Source organism: Phlebotomus papatasi, chromosome 3 (assembly GCF_024763615.1).
Source record: "Phlebotomus papatasi isolate M1 chromosome 3, Ppap_2.1, whole genome shotgun sequence".
Classification (NCBI taxonomy): domain Eukaryota; kingdom Metazoa; phylum Arthropoda; class Insecta; order Diptera; family Psychodidae; genus Phlebotomus; species Phlebotomus papatasi.
The window spans coordinates 33888831-33904310 of NC_077224.1; the positions used below are offsets into that span (position 1 = coordinate 33888831).

The window sequence follows — 15480 nt, forward strand, 5'->3', positions numbered from 1 at the left end:
ATGAAAAGAGCCCCGAGACACTGTCCTGGGGACATGGGGAAGTACACAATTTTTCTTTTATGGAGCGGTTCCGTCATCACCATTTACCCCTTTACATTTTTCTTTCTAAATAAAAAATCACCTCCGGAATCCTTTTGCAAATTACACAGGAAATAAACTTTGTTTCTTTTTTTTTTTGGGGGGACGAGGAAAAAAATATTTACACAACATTGAACACAACTCCTGTTGCAATCACGAAGAGAATGTGGTCTTTTTTTGTTTTATGAAAATTTTCTCTAGAATTATTATTTTTTTTTTCTTGAGGGCGGGAAAGTAACTGTGGCATCGTCTATGAATTAAAAAAAAATCTCCTTTCCTGGATACTAAAATCATGCTGCCTGAGGAATTTTACCATTTCTTTTTGTGCTCGTCCATTGAAACACCTCCAGGTCCTAAAGATACAATCATGAGCAGGCCTCCAATAACAGAGAGGGTCTGAAATTAAAGTCAAATAAAATCTTGTTAGATGAAATGTAAAATTTCACTAAATTTCCATGAAAACTTCCAAAATTGCAAAATCTAATTTAAGGATTAACCCTTTAAGGACGATTGGAACACCGGTGTCCCATAAAGAAAATAATTTTTCCTGACTACCTAAAGTTATTATTTTCTTATGTTTGTACGTAATTGCAAAATAGAAGATTGAAGGAATCTAGGATATTTTTTGCAAGTCTCTAGCTTTTTGCTATGTAGTAAATATTAAAGCCCAAAAATGGCAAATTTTTAATTCTCATTATGAAAAGTGACTTTATTTATTTTTTATACTTACAATTTTTCTTGAGCAAAACCTTTTTGGTAAAAGAAACTACAATAATCAAACATAATATTTTTCATAAGAGTGAAAATTATCACTCATTAGTATCGTCAGAAAAATTACTTAAATTTTTGGGCTATTTTTGTCCCTATCGTTCATAGAGACAAAAAATACACCAAATCAGACTCTGTTGATTTTTCGAAAGTTAGATGTAAGACATTTCACAAGTTTTGTTTATCAGATTCGTTTTTATTGCTAATTTTCGATCAGCAAAAACTGTCTCGTCGTTAAAGGGTTAACGGAGGGGAAAAACCAGTGATAAGCCCAGATAAGCTTATGGTAGCTGAGATTCTTCACAGGCAACCTCGGAGTAGTTGCAATTCGGAATGCGTGTACCTAATTCGATTTTGAGTTGAATTTTAAAGGTACAGTGCCCGCTCTCTAATCCGGATCGCCGTATCCGGACGAGTTGTCAACGGTTACATTTAAAATCATTTTGAGGTCATGTATGCATATATCGACGACTCAGAATATAAGTCGAACAACTCGATTTTTTACAAAAGTCGTTTTATTCGCTTTTTGGATAGTTCTTTATACCATCTACCTTCCCTGTGAATATTATATTTGAAAGATAATTATTTTCAAAGTTATTAAGATTTTAAATCCCATAAATCCTATACTCTGCATATAAAATCTCAGTTTCAAATCGCTCTTCTGTAAAATTGGCCTACTGCGAGTTGTTCGTTTCTTATTCTGAGTGATCGATATATGTTCAGGAATGAAAATGAATTATCCTGTGATGTTTTTGTTTAATAAATGAAGTATAACACTATGCAACAAATTGACAACTTTTTTTTGGCACATGGATCTCACATGCTACGTTTGGTAGAGTCGAGTTCCCTGATCAAGAATCTGTTCTTGATTTTTCCCCTATACGTCACAATTTTCTTTAATTTTTTTTTTGTTTTTACTGTTTTGTCTCAAATTATCAATTATTCCTCCGGTTCTAGTGTACAGAACTTAATAAATGGGCATCCGTTGGAAAGGTAAGTATACTTAAGTCCTAAGTGAAATCTATTATATGCTGAAGAGAGTACATTAATATTTAGTTTAGTTTATAGTTTATATGATTTTTCAAAAGTTGCTTTCTTAGGTCATTTTTTGAGACATTTTATTTTGATTTTGTTTTTCCGCCCTCAAAGGATTTTTTGAAAAAATATCACATAATTTTCAAGTTGAAGCACAACTACATTACATTTCCAACGGATGACCATTTATTAAGTTCTGTACACTAGAACCGGAGTAATAATTGATAATATGAGACAAAACAGCAAAAACAAAAAAAAATTAATTAAAGAAAATTGTGACGTAGGAGAAAGTGGGGCACCTTTGAAATTGGGATTTTTCACCTATTTTTAAATAAAATTGAGCCTTAATGTAATATAATTTAGCTGCATAAACAGATTGAGAAGCTAAATTACATTATGATATGGCTCAGTTCCACTTAATCATAGGAGAAAATTCCCAATTTCAAAGGTACCCCACTTTCAAAGGTGCCCCACTTCCCCCTATAGGAGAAAAATCAAGAACAGATTCTTGATCAGGGGACTCGACTCTACCAAACGTACCATGTGAGATCCGTGTGCCAAAAATCGTGTTGCATAGTGGAATAGCATAGAATTCTCTAATTAGGGTAGAGTCAGCCCTTTTGGCCATGTAAGCACTTTTGGCCACCTAAAGTAAAATCTCATTGTAAGGCAATTATGAGTTCATTTAGAACAAGAAAATGGGTCTTGTTTCGTGACCTATAATTTAACGAATCAGAAAACCATATTTGATTTTGTATCGACTTGATTAATTCTAAATTATTGAAAGAAATTCTCGACAAGGTAAACAATCACAAAAAAACATGGGATTCTTAAGAAACTTGTTAATTTTAGGAGAATTTTTTTTTGCATTATTTCATATTTTTGATGAAAATATTTGATGTTATTCAATGAAAGTCCATTTCTTAATTAACTAAATTTTATTGTGATATCATCCTTAAAAAGATATTCTAACAAATTAAATGAAAATCGGATTTTGGCCACATTTTGGCTTACTTTTTTCGACTGTGTAAGTACTTTTGGCCATTCATTTTCCCATACATTTTACACGTGGTGCACCTCGCGGATTTCAGTAAAACCAATCGTGACTTTTGACTGATTTTTACATCAAATAGAAAATGTGCAAAAAGTCGTTTAAAATACTCTAATAATCACAAAAAATTGGTGTTAAATAAGAATAGGACTTGTGCTGTGTATTTGTGAAAGTTTTCGAGAGCTATTTCTTCTGTTATTTTATTAAAATTCTATTGGAAACAAGTGGCCAAAAGTGCTTACACACAATGGCTAAAAGTGCTTACAAAGTGGCCAAAAGTACTGAAACATGCATAATTGCATAAAATGCATTTTTCACTAAAATATCCAAAAAAAAAAAAAAAAAATGGGAATTCTCTTGGATGAATTATCATGAAACCTTAAAGTGGCCAAACGTACTTACTCCACCCTAATTCACATTATTCGAAGGTATGAACGTTCGAAGGGAGAGCCCTACATAAGATCTAGCTTTATGAAGGCATCAAGGTTTTATGAGAAGGTATTGAATGTTCTTACGGTCTTTGACGTTTTTTGTCCTTTTTCTCAGGTCTTGTATTATTTCGAAAAGAAGTTTAAGGGCGGACACTTTATATTATAAACCATTCCAATATTTTATCTGTTAATATCTAAAATTAAACAATTTAACAATTTTATATGTTGTATTCTTTAGAATCCTTGTACCAGATAAACATAGAATATGGTAGAACGGGATAATTTCGGACACTGTAGCAGACAAAATCATGAAAAGACAAAATCCCGAATGGGAATTTTCCCTTTGCCTGAAACATTTTCCAAATCTTAAGTGAAAATTAGAAAAAAAATGAAAATATAGAAGTGTTTTCGAATATCTATATTTTATGGGATTTTGGCTTTCAGGATTTTGTTCCTCTCGGGATATTACGATTTTGACCGGGATACAATTTTACCATATTAGTTATTTCTCCAGTAATGTGTTTCGTTAATTAATTGATTATTTTTCTGTTTTGTCCAGGTATCTAATAAATAAAATTATTTCCTAGTCTTTTGTCAAAGTATTCTTTTCAAGAAAATTTCTAATTTCAAGACCTAACATGGAGAGAGCATCACGACTTATTCAGAATTTTTTTTAAATACATTTCAGAAAAGTTTCCAAAATTTCTTGCAACTTTCATAGGCCTAAAGCATTTTTATCGGTTTATGCGGTTTAGGGCATTTATATAAAAATTTTACTCACCTGGAAAAAGTCATATTTGAGGAAGTCCCTGAGTGGTTTGTAGGACGGTACTGACCACCAGGCATTGTGATAGAGATTAAGGAACGTCAGCAGAGCCACGAGTATCAGCGCAGAAAGTTTTGTCTTGTAGCCAATGGTGACCAAAACCATCAGAATGGATCCCACAATGTCCTGAAGGATCTGCAGGAAACTTATTTCAAAACGAATCAGGGTGAGAAACATGAAAGCCAGCAAAACTCGTCCAGCGAGCTGCATCCAGTTCTTGGGTTTATTTTCACCAAGAGATGGAACTCCGGCAAATAGGCTGCGTCCCTCAACTCGAGATTCTGCCACCACGAGCAAAAGGGCACCGATGAGAGCTAAATTCCGCAGCAAGAACTGGAGGTCCCACAGTATTGAGTAAGCTATTGTCTGTTGAATAAATAAAATGAAGATAGAGGTAAAACGATCAATAGATCAAATTTGGAGGCATTTTTATATTGTGTGCCAATTATGTAAGAAATATCGGTTATCGCAGAAATTCTGGCAAAAAATCAACTTTTTTTTTCAATTAAATGGGGTTAATGTGAATATTTAAATAAATTACACACAAACTCGAAATAACACCACGTCAGTTATTTTTGTATGATTTTAATTTTAATCTAGTGATTTTTCTCATTTCTTCTTTATCATTTTCTGAGGTAATATTATGCTTTTATTGTAGTTCTAAAATAAAATAAATAAATGGAAAGTTATAATACTTACATTAGGATTAGAGTTTAAGAAGAAAATAAAATGTATTTTTTAATATAATATACGAGAGATGGCAAAGCGTCCCAGCTTTGAGGAATACTCGATCTCACGAGATAGAGCTCTCCGTGAATTATTTTCCGCATGATCTTTTGGTGCCTACTGATCGACGAGAGATCAAATTGCTTCATAAATTATAAAAGCATTTCAAAATCAAAAATTAGTAAAGAAATAATCATTTAGAATGTTTCTGACAAAAAATGTAAACACGAGAAGGATAAGTCATTCTCGGATATTTTAGTCGATTGATTACTGATTTCAAGACCAACTTTGACTTTCGAAAATTCAAGATGGCGACTTTTTTAGGCCATGTCTGTTTGGACGAAATATTCGCCTGGACCACCTCCAAAACATGTCCACAAATAAAAGAAATCGTAGGAGCCGTTTTCGAAAAAAGAAACACAAAAACATGGTTTTGGAGGGGATGGAAGGAGGTGGGGGGGGAAATAAAAATCATAATAATGTTCCTTGGATTGACTTATGGGGGGGGATTTCGAAGTTCGGAAATTCGTATCTCTTACAGTTTCACCCGTTTCACCTCTAGATGGGTAGCAAGTTTACGGACAAAAAAAGCATAATTAAAAAATCAATCAATTCAATCAATCAATTTATATATTTCTCCTCAATTAATGCTTGGTTGCGTCTGACGCCGACTTACCACGACCGATCTCATCAGGTAAACGGCAGAAACCCTGAATCATAGATCTTGGTTATTTACGGATTCTTAAATGATTGTTTACCGATTGCGACCGATGCAAGTGGGTTGGAAATTTCAAGATCTTTCTAAAAAATCCAAATTTAACCAAATCGGTTCAAAAAATGGGCCCTCGAAAGTGGCTGATTTTGACCTTCAATAATTCAAAGTGGCGAATTTTCCGGTCATAGGTATGTTTGGACGAGATATTCCCCTGGACTACCGCTATAACATATCCGCAAATCATTGAACAAGCTTGGGCCAATTCTGAGAAAAACCGAAAAAACATGATTTTTAGGGGTTGGAAGGTGGAGGGGAAGGGAGAAAGGAACAAAAGACTGTCCGAAAGAATGTCCACTTATCAAAGACCGGATGTCGATATCTCTTACCGTGTGGCCTCTACCTCGGGAAAAAACTTAAGGTCAAGTAACAAAAAAATCCTAATAAATTATTCAAAAATCAGGATTTAATTGGTATATTACCGATGAAGACCGATGCAGCCGGGTTCAGAATTTCAATACCTTTTCAAAAACTCCAAATTTAACCAAATCGGTTGAAAAATTGACCCTCCAAAGTGGTTGACTTTTGACCTTCAACAATTCAAAATGGCAAATTTACCGGTCATAGGTATGTTTAGACGAAATTTTCGTCTGAACTACCTCTAAAAGTCTAAGACATATCCGAAAATCATTGAAATAGCTTGGGTCAATTTTGAGGGATACCACAAAAAAAAACATGCTTTTTAGGGAATTGAGGGGGAGTGAGGGGAATGAAAAACAAACATCTGGAGATATTGTTTTTTATTAGGGGTCATCGAAGACCACAAATTTATATGTTTAACCGTTTAAGCTCCAGGACGGTGATAAGTTGAAATTGAAAAAAGACGATTATATAACTGCTCTTTTTTTGAGTTCGTGCAATAAAAATTTAATTAAATTTGAATTTGTCTTCTTATGCTCAATGCACAACGACGTTTGTTTTGAAAACATTGTTTTTACAGTCATTGAGAGTGAATAAAATCTACATCTAGTTATCTCGCTTCCTCTCATAGGCACAGTTTAGAAAACATGTTTACAAAACAAAAGTTACTGTGCGTTTGATATTATGCCCAACGCACATAAATTTTGTTTGCAAGCATGTTTTCAAAATTACATATGAGAGAGAGCGAGATGACTAGATCTCGGTTTCATTTACTCTTATTGAAATGTCAAAAACATGTTTACAAAACAAAAGTTATTGTGCGTTGGGCATTATGCGCAAAGCACTATAAATTTTGTTTTATAAAATGTTTTCGAAACTGCCTATGAAAGTGAGTGAGATGACTAGATCTAGATCTTGCTCTCACTTACAGGAAGCTCCGAAAATATGTTTACAAACAAAAGTTATTGTGTGCTGGTCTTTACACTTGGTAATCCGTATTTGATATTGTCATTCAGTATACGAAATATGGTTTTGTTTTTGATTTTATATTGAATGTATTATTATGGAAACGGTAAAATAAAGAAGAAAAACAAATCAGGGAAACTGCTGAATATTCGATCCTATTTAAATGCTATAGCAATAAATTATGCTCTATTCTGTTTCACCTGTTTCACTAAAATTGCAAAATAAAAAGAACTTGTCTGTAGTCTGTACAACGAGAGGTTCTCAGTTCGATCGTATGAGTGGATGCGGAATTTTTTCTGTTTCTTTTCCGGGGTACTTTTTCTTACATAAAATTTTCACAAAATGTCATATTCTTTGACTGGGCTCAAACTTTAAAATTAATATAAATATGTCACCAGTATTTTTGCTACTTTATTTCATGTACCTATTAAAAATGAAAATATAAAAAAAGGAACACTAAAAAATGTTAATTGGAACAAAATACGGCAACAAGATTATTTTCACATTTTCACGAGTTAGACCTGAGAGATGTCTATTCTATAGGAAATTTGCCGTTCTACAACTTTGCCTAGGACAATAATTTTCCCCTATCTCGTAGTAAAACGTGCTTTTCAAGATTATTGTATTATATATGATTTTCTGCACAAATGTGAGCTAAATAAATATTCACTGAACAAATATTGCTGGGCATATATTGACACACATTATCTTTCAACTCAAGGAAAACTTCAGAAAATCCTAAAACGGACAAGGATTCGTGACTTGCGGGACCCAAATTAAACTGGAAATTAATAATGAATTAAATATTGCAAAAAAATAAATTAGTTAAACTTGATATCTTCTGTAATAAAAGTATTTTAAGAAGGAATTAATATTCCATTTTTTTATTGTTTCTTCTGTTTTCCTGTCTCTGATCCTTTAAAAAATTGATCGTTTTAAAAGGTTCATAAAATTTTTGCAACTTCAATCTTTTTAATTTCAACAGGTAACGAATTTTTGTTGTAATCTGTTTAAAGTGCGTGCTTAAAAGTGCATTTTTCCTCTAGTTCTTGTGAGTCACCTGTTTATTTTATTTTTTGAAACCTTCTCTGTTCTTTCCCTCATACCAAGAAAATTAGGCCTCAAGACCTATTTTGACCAATGTGCATTGTTTAAAATAAATAATTTTAAGCCAACAAATAAAAAAATAAATAAATAAATTGACAAAAATATCTTGCATAAGACATGACAATGTATGCTTTACGATCACAGCTTTAGCAATCCGAGATGAAATCCAATCTCGTCAGATCGGGTCTAAACTTTGCATGTAGACGTTTTGACACTCATGGATGTCAAAAACGTCGGCGTCGTATTGGATTGACAATTCAGAGTGAATTATTCCAAAAACGGTTGCAATTGGTCAAATTCGGTTTTAATTGTCCGAATTCGATGTAAATGGCCTCAATTTTAGGCCATTTACACTGAAGATTGAGATTGAATTGTCCCAAAATCTGATTTTGGGACGATTTAATCTCAATCCAATGTGGCGGTGTAAATTGACATTTATTTACCATCCGTTCGGTCGTTTCTCCGGAATAAAAATGGTGCTGGAGAGAGATTAAAAATAGATGAAACGGTAAATGGTTTTCGGTAAAGGTTAAAAGCCGGAGGCAGCTAAAATCCCGAAAGCCTAAATCCGGAATGTTCAAAATCCTTAATGGGATGAAATTATATGGAGGATAATGTGTAAAATAATTTCCCTAGACACAGAAAATTTCCCAGAAATTTCATAGAAAAGTATAGCTAGTAGCTATGACATTTTGAAGGGGATTTTGGCTTTCGGGATTTTAGCTTTCGGGATTTTGGCCCATTCCAGATTTTGGCTTTCGGGATTTGGACTGGGACCCGTTAAAAACACATCGACGGGCGACTAGAGCCATTGACGACGTTTAGAACATCGACGGGCGACCCCACCGTCCTTCCGCCATTTTGCAACATTTCTAAATTTTATCTTTTTTTTATAACTCAGCCCCCCTATGGCCTCTATTGGTCTCAAATTTAATTATATGGCAGGATTGACACACTCAGATCGAAAACATTTACATATTTTAGATGTTATTTTAATAAGGAAATGTATATACGATAGACCGTTTTTGCTTCCAATCGTAGAGTTTTTGATAAATAAAATTGAGCTCCTCCGACCACATACGACTCTAAGGGAAGTAATACCGAGCTACAAGGAGCCAAAAACGTAATTCCTGTCCTAATTGTCAGAAATTGAAGATCTTGAGTAATCCAGAAGGATCTCGTGAAATGCTACAATCGCTAGAATGGCTACAACTATTTAATTTAAATCATCAAAACTTGGTACGCCTACCACAAGAACACTATATAATCAAAACTCGATTTTCGAAAATTCGATGTCGAATATCAAAAATACAAATTTTCAATTTTGATAAAATTTTGTAGTATTTTGTAGTTAAGATCGAAACCTCTCCAACGACGAAAGGCCCGTAATCCATCTCACTGTACCTCGATTGAAATTCTAATGTTAAGTGTGATTCTTTCATAATCCACTCTTTATTGAAGGTAAAAATATTTTTATCAGTAAATTCGCAGATTGGTCAGAAAAATTCAAATAGATTAGTATACAAGGGGCTCTGGGACTATGGATATTTTCGGGAACGAAGAAAACTGCGCGAAATGTCTTTATGTATACAGAAAACTTTCACACCTGCAGGAGATTTCTTTCGAATAAAGTTGAAGAAACGCACATAATTTATGTAATGCAAAATATTGTTGGCGCAAATTTCCCGGGTTACTTTCAGATTCAGACCCAAACTTCATGAAGTTGAAATATATGTATCCCTTTCTATCTCAAAAACCTATTGCATCTGGTCTATCTTATATTCTTTCTTACTCTTCTTCTTATTTTAAACATCACAACAAATTTAATTTAGTTCAATCCAATGACCAAATTTCACTTTTTACTGACCGTTTTTTACCCAAATACTGATCTTCTTTCTGTAGTCTTCATAAACAGAGTTTTCTGAACTTTTTCTTTTTTTATTGGCCTTCTGTATTCAAATAATAGACAGTAGTGATAAACTCAGATAAGCTGATGAGATTCTTTAAAAACTAATCTTTTGTTGTTTTTATGGTGCTTGCAACTCAGAATGCGTGCAATTTCGAATGTGTGTTGAATTTTGTGGCTCTTCTGCACATTTTTTAGATCGACAAAATTTCATGAAAACAAAATTCGCGTTTCCTGCTTTCTCAACAGATTTGTATAAGGTAAGTGTACCAATTCCGGCCAGCTTGCAATTCCGGCCACATATTTTGTTCCTCAAAGTTTCATGAATTTTTAGTTTTTGCATACTTTAATTATACACTACAAAAAAATAACAAAAAATTTCGCTTCGACGAGTAAAGGGCATTGGAAGAATTCCGGAAGGGCAAGGAACTATGAGAATGAAGGTGGCCGGAATAGGCCACCAATGCTATGTCTATATTTTTATTGATTTTAAAATGTATTAAGAATGATTTTAGAGAAAATAAAAAAGATAAACTATCTAGAAGGTTCCAAGCAACACTTCTTATAAAAAAAATTAACACAAAGATTCAATTTGTAATTAAAATATTACATTTCAAACTTAAGACTTTGGCGCTTGCATGCAACTATGCCGAAATTTGGCACACTTACGGTAAATTAAGCCAATTCAAAACCTGTTCCAAATGGAAATTTTTCGCTATTCCAAATAGAAACATAATTTATTCCCATGCATAAATGCAGTATAAAATTTTTATTTATATATTTTCTATAACTTCAGTTTCATTATTTAGGTAATTTTGCTCCAAATAAAGCGAAAATCAATTCATATTCACAAATTTTAATTTATAAATTTCTCAGAAAAAATAAAAGTGTACCTTTTCACCATCGAATTTTTCATCTATCAACCATGTATTCTAATGAAAAACACAATTAGGCTGATTGTTCTTTATTCGTTTTTTCCTACATTTTTGTAATATTTTTGCCAGAATTGTGTGAAATTAAGTGTTAACCCTCTAACAGTGTTTTCTTTAATATGCGAAAAAAAAGTTCTAAAACATTGTTGTCTAGGATAATTATGATCCAATAAAGTCGAAAAAACCATCCATTCTTCATTATCTCTTTTAGTTTAGGCGCTAGGTGAGAAAATATAATTTTTTTTTGAAACTCTTTTTGCTTCTAAAATTCACATTTTTAGTTTTTTCAAATTTTTTAAATAAAATATACAAAGTAGAATGACATATCTTTCAGTAAAAAATAAATTTATTTTAGTCAGGTAACTTTAAATCGGTATTTTTATGGAAATTGGAAATGAGTTTTTTTGCACAAATATTTTTTGTTGCTTTTTCTTTGACCTGTCACACAAAACTGGGAATAGCAACAAAATGAAGAGTCAAAATGAGTTCAAACTTTCAAGAGATGTTTATAAGACTATTACCGAGGACACTATAGCACTTTTAAATAAATAAAACCTTTATTGTCGCTGTAAATGTGATTTTTGTGAAGACCGCCTGGAGGCGGTCTTACCCGTTAGAGGGTTAATCTATATTGTTAACGGTACGTGAAATTTTCAAATGAAATAATAACCTATTTCGTGAATATAAAGGGTTTTTCTGAAATGTCTGCAAATGTTTCAATAGGAAACCCCTGAAATATGATTGTTTTGGAGAGATTTTCTTATTGTTTTAGATGGGAAAGAGAAAATACCGAGAATAAGTACAAATTCTGCAATCAAGAGCAACTCAACAGGGTTTTGGAAGCCTTTTGTTGCGGTTTCACTTACACACTGTTTGTCTCCAATTAGAAAATTTCCCTTGTCTCCATTTGGATTAATATGTTTCTAATAGAAGCTTTTTACACTCGTGTATTTTTCTTGTATTTAAAAAGTTTTGAAATTATATTAAAAGAATTTTCACTAAATAGTAACATTCTAGAAGAGTCAAGGAGAAAATTTATGCAATTCTCTTCAGAAAAAATTTGAACTTAATGTGTTGAATCTTCTGTCAAAGTTAAAGCGTCTGGAAATGGTTTTGAATTAGGACATTTACCCTACCCTAAGTCTATCTTTAATACTCTTTCGGACCTAAAATTGATTTTCTGTTATTTGTGTGATGTTCAAGAGAAGAAGAAGAAGAACAGTGCAAAAAGAGTAGGATGGACATATGGAGATTCTTTACAGGGAATTTTTGATTATTTGCAACCATTGCAACACGGAATGTGTGCTAAATCGATTTTGATTTGAATTTTGGAGGTAATGGCTCCGGCACACCTTTTAGATCAGGAAAATTTCATTAAATCGAGATTTGAATCCCTTTCTTTCTCACATGCTTTGAATATGTCTATCTCATTCTTTCCCACTCTTCTTCTTCTTTTAAACATCACCCCAAATTCAATTTAGCTCAATCGAATTTGGAGTGCGAAAGAATGAGACAGACATATGCAAAGTTCATGGGAAAGAAAGGGATGTGAATTTTGATTTCATGAAATTTTCCCGACCTAAAAGATGTGCCGGAGTCATAAAAAATCGCATTGAGGCAAATTTTATCCACTTGTGCTGTCGAGAACACTTTGCTCGATGCAATTCTTATGGCTCCGGCACACCTCTTAGATCAAGAAAATTTCATGAAATCAAAATTCACATCCTTTTCTTTCCCATGAACTTTGCATATGTCTGTCTCATTCTTTCGCACTCCAAATTCGATTGAGCTAAATTGAATTTGGGGTGATGTTTAAAAGAAGAAGAAGAGTGCGAAAGAATGAGATAGACATATTCAAAGCATGTGAGAAAGAAAGGGATTCAAATCTCGATTTAATGAAATTTTCCTGATCTAAAAGGTGTGCCGGAGCCATTACCTCCAAAATTCAAATCAAAATCGATTTAGCACACATTCCGTGTTGCAAGGGTTGCAAATAATCAAAAATTCCCTGTAAAGAATCTCAGCTACCATAAGCTTATCTAGGCTTATTCTATCCTTATTCCAGAGGTTTTCGTTATGACTTTAAAAAAATATTATGATCAGTGAGGAAAAATGCATGGGGTCATTTCTTAATTTATTCAAATTCAGTCCTCAAAGGTCAAATTTTCTCTTTTGCAATGTTTCAAAAAAATTAAACGAAATACGAATTTCAAAAGATCAAAAATCAGTGGACGTTCCTCAATATTTGTAGAGTGAAAGTGAATAATAAAATATTGCGTGTCTTTTGTCGGTTAATGTACAAAAGAAATTTAACTGTATTCCTTCATTTCACAATAAAATGCTGTTAAATATCTATTCAAGATACTGATAACTGCTTTATAAATCCACATTGCTGTATCATTCTCTCAGGCCCAAGTTATTCTGATACAATAATTTCTTCGTGAATTCAGTTTGTTTAATCTTCTGCTTCTCATATTTAATTAATCTGTTGTTCATCATTACTTGCCCTTGAAATTTCGACATATCAGCATGCGTTTAAGCAATCATTAAATTATGCTATTCATCACTTAAATAATTTTTGCAAGGATTTTTTTTAATCCTTTTAGTCATTTAATTTTAAATTGAGAAACCCCTTTTTAGGATATCCTTTCTTATTTGCATTTGGGAGTGATTAGTAGGCCGTTTAGGACAAGTGAAAAATGACTTTACCTGAAGGACGACGATGAAGAAGAGGATTCCACAGGCAATTGTGACACGGAATCGAGCCAGGACCATGACACATCCTCCAATTTGTCCTACCAAATTAACCAGTACGAAAAGCGTGGCCAGGAAGTAGCCACAGCCCCAACTCATATTCATATACTCTCGTTGCTCTGACCACTGCACCCACATGCGAATCCCATCTTCCAGGAATGTTGCAATGAGGCACAGCCGAGCTACTGGTGGCAGAATGTGTTTCCCCTTGCGGATCACCTGAAAGAGTCAAGGAGAACAAAATGTGTCACATAATCCCGTTACATCTAAGTGCACTGGAGTTTCCAGTGCATTTTAACGACCCAGAAAAAATGGGACGCTGGACAGTATCTGTGCCAACTTTCACTGAGAACCTCTGGGCAGGATGCTGTTCAATGCCCAGGGACATTGGTTCTCAAGAGTCATTTCAACAGATGACGTTGACACGTTGCTTCGTGTGCCAAATCAACGTAAAAATGCCCTTTCGATTGATTTGGCTGTTATCGCAGAAACAACTTGGCCAAGACTTAGAACGGTTATTTTTACCTGATCCGCAAAATCTTCCGTCTTTGAGATGTACTCATTTGGAATATTCATGTTTTTTCCTCTCTCCTCGAACTAATTACACTACTATTTGTTAGACAATCACGCGGGTAAACACAGAATTCTAAGCTGGTACACGGCTGTGCGCTATTGAACGCCGATCACGGATCATTCACCAAAAATTTCTCCAGAAAGTGATGTGGAATTACAAACATAACCTCAAATGTGACTTCCGGGACGGAGAAAGTTTATCGCTATATGATGAAATTTTCACACTTTTTTCTATTTAATAAATAATTTTAATTCTCCCTAACCCTGTAGTTAACTAAAATGCACTAGAAAAATTCAAAAATCAGAGAATTTCGACTTTAAAAATTACACTTTAAAAATTGCGCCACGCATTTTGACAACAACTACGTGAGTCTTTTCACTTGCATGTTAGTGCTAGTCTTACTTGCAGGCAAATACACGGGAAACATAAACAAGGCAAGTTTTTGCCAATTTTTCTCTTCAAATCCCCAAAAAATCAGGAAAAACATTTATATTTTTATTACTAAAGCATTAACTCATCGTCCTAAAGTTTTTTCTCAACGACTATCAGTGTAAAAGTGGAGGAAAATGATTGAAATCACTTGCAATGACAGATTAGGCAAAAAGGTAAACAAACGTTTAGAAAGATTTTCTTTTCTCGTAATTTTTACATTTCCCATTCATTTTCCACAGGTGAGGGTGAAATGTAATCCGGATGATACTATTGGAGATTTGAAAAAGCTGATTGCTGCCCAGACTGGAACAAAATACGATAAAATTGTCCTCAAGAAGTGGTATACAATATTCAAGGATCACATAAGACTAATTGACTGTGAGTTTTTCTTATTTTCCGGAAGGATTTGCCTTTATTAATTTTTAATGGATTTTCATTTCTTTCTCTTGCAGATGAAATTCATGACGGTATGAACCTAGAATTGTACTATCAATAAATAATCATAAAAATAAAGCTGTGTAATTTTGGAATAAAAATTTGGGATTTAAACCTCGAAAATATTTTTTAATGGAATTTGCTGGATCAGGGTTAAGATTAAAGGATGACCAAACACAGGTAATTTATAGAAAAAAAAGAACAGTGGGAAAGGGTCTTAGCTTCGCAGAATCTTCGAAGTCAATAAATACGGTACATTTGGAATTGTTTTATGCGGTATTCAGACTAGAGATTTAGTCCAATCAGTCCAATTTCTGAAGGTCTCAA

At 33.4% G+C, this 15480-nt stretch overlaps 2 protein-coding genes across 2 annotated transcripts; one reads left to right on the forward strand and one right to left on the reverse strand.

Annotated features, from left to right (window-relative positions):
• Positions 1-162: 162 nt before the first annotated feature.
• Positions 163-14674, reverse strand: LOC129805381 (surfeit locus protein 4 homolog). The gene is made up of 4 exons (XM_055853263.1): positions 14238-14674; positions 13668-13931; positions 4145-4555; positions 163-474 (listed from the first exon to the last, which is right to left on the reverse strand). The coding sequence occupies exons 1-4, from the start codon at positions 14286-14288 to the stop codon at positions 388-390; spliced, it is 813 nt and encodes a 270-aa protein (XP_055709238.1). The 5' UTR covers positions 14289-14674; the 3' UTR covers positions 163-387.
• Positions 14663-15276, forward strand: LOC129805383 (ubiquitin-like protein 5). Its single transcript, XM_055853264.1, has 3 exons — positions 14663-14891; positions 14958-15096; positions 15171-15276. The coding sequence occupies exons 1-3, from the start codon at positions 14853-14855 to the stop codon at positions 15212-15214; spliced, it is 222 nt and encodes a 73-aa protein (XP_055709239.1). The 5' UTR covers positions 14663-14852; the 3' UTR covers positions 15215-15276.
• The last annotated feature ends 204 nt before the right edge of the window (positions 15277-15480 follow it).

Bases quoted from the DNA above. Each gene is read 5' to 3' on its own strand.
- LOC129805381 (XM_055853263.1), bottom strand. From the start codon at position 14,288: ATGAATATTCCAAATGAGTACATCTCAAAGACGGAAGATTTTGCGGAT. The intron at 4,556-13,667 runs GTAAAGTCATTT...TTTATTCAACAG, and splicing joins TCTTCATCGTCGTCCTTCAG to ACAATAGCTTACTCAATACT. The intron at 475-4,144 runs GTGAGTAAAATT...CTTTAATTTCAG, and splicing joins TCAAATATGACTTTTTCCAG to ACCCTCTCTGTTATTGGAGG.
- LOC129805383 (XM_055853264.1), top strand. From the start codon at position 14,853: ATGATTGAAATCACTTGCAATGACAGATTAGGCAAAAAG. The intron at 14,892-14,957 runs GTAAACAAACGT...CATTTTCCACAG, and splicing joins ATGACAGATTAGGCAAAAAG to GTGAGGGTGAAATGTAATCC. The intron at 15,097-15,170 runs GTGAGTTTTTCT...TTTCTCTTGCAG, and splicing joins TCACATAAGACTAATTGACT to ATGAAATTCATGACGGTATG.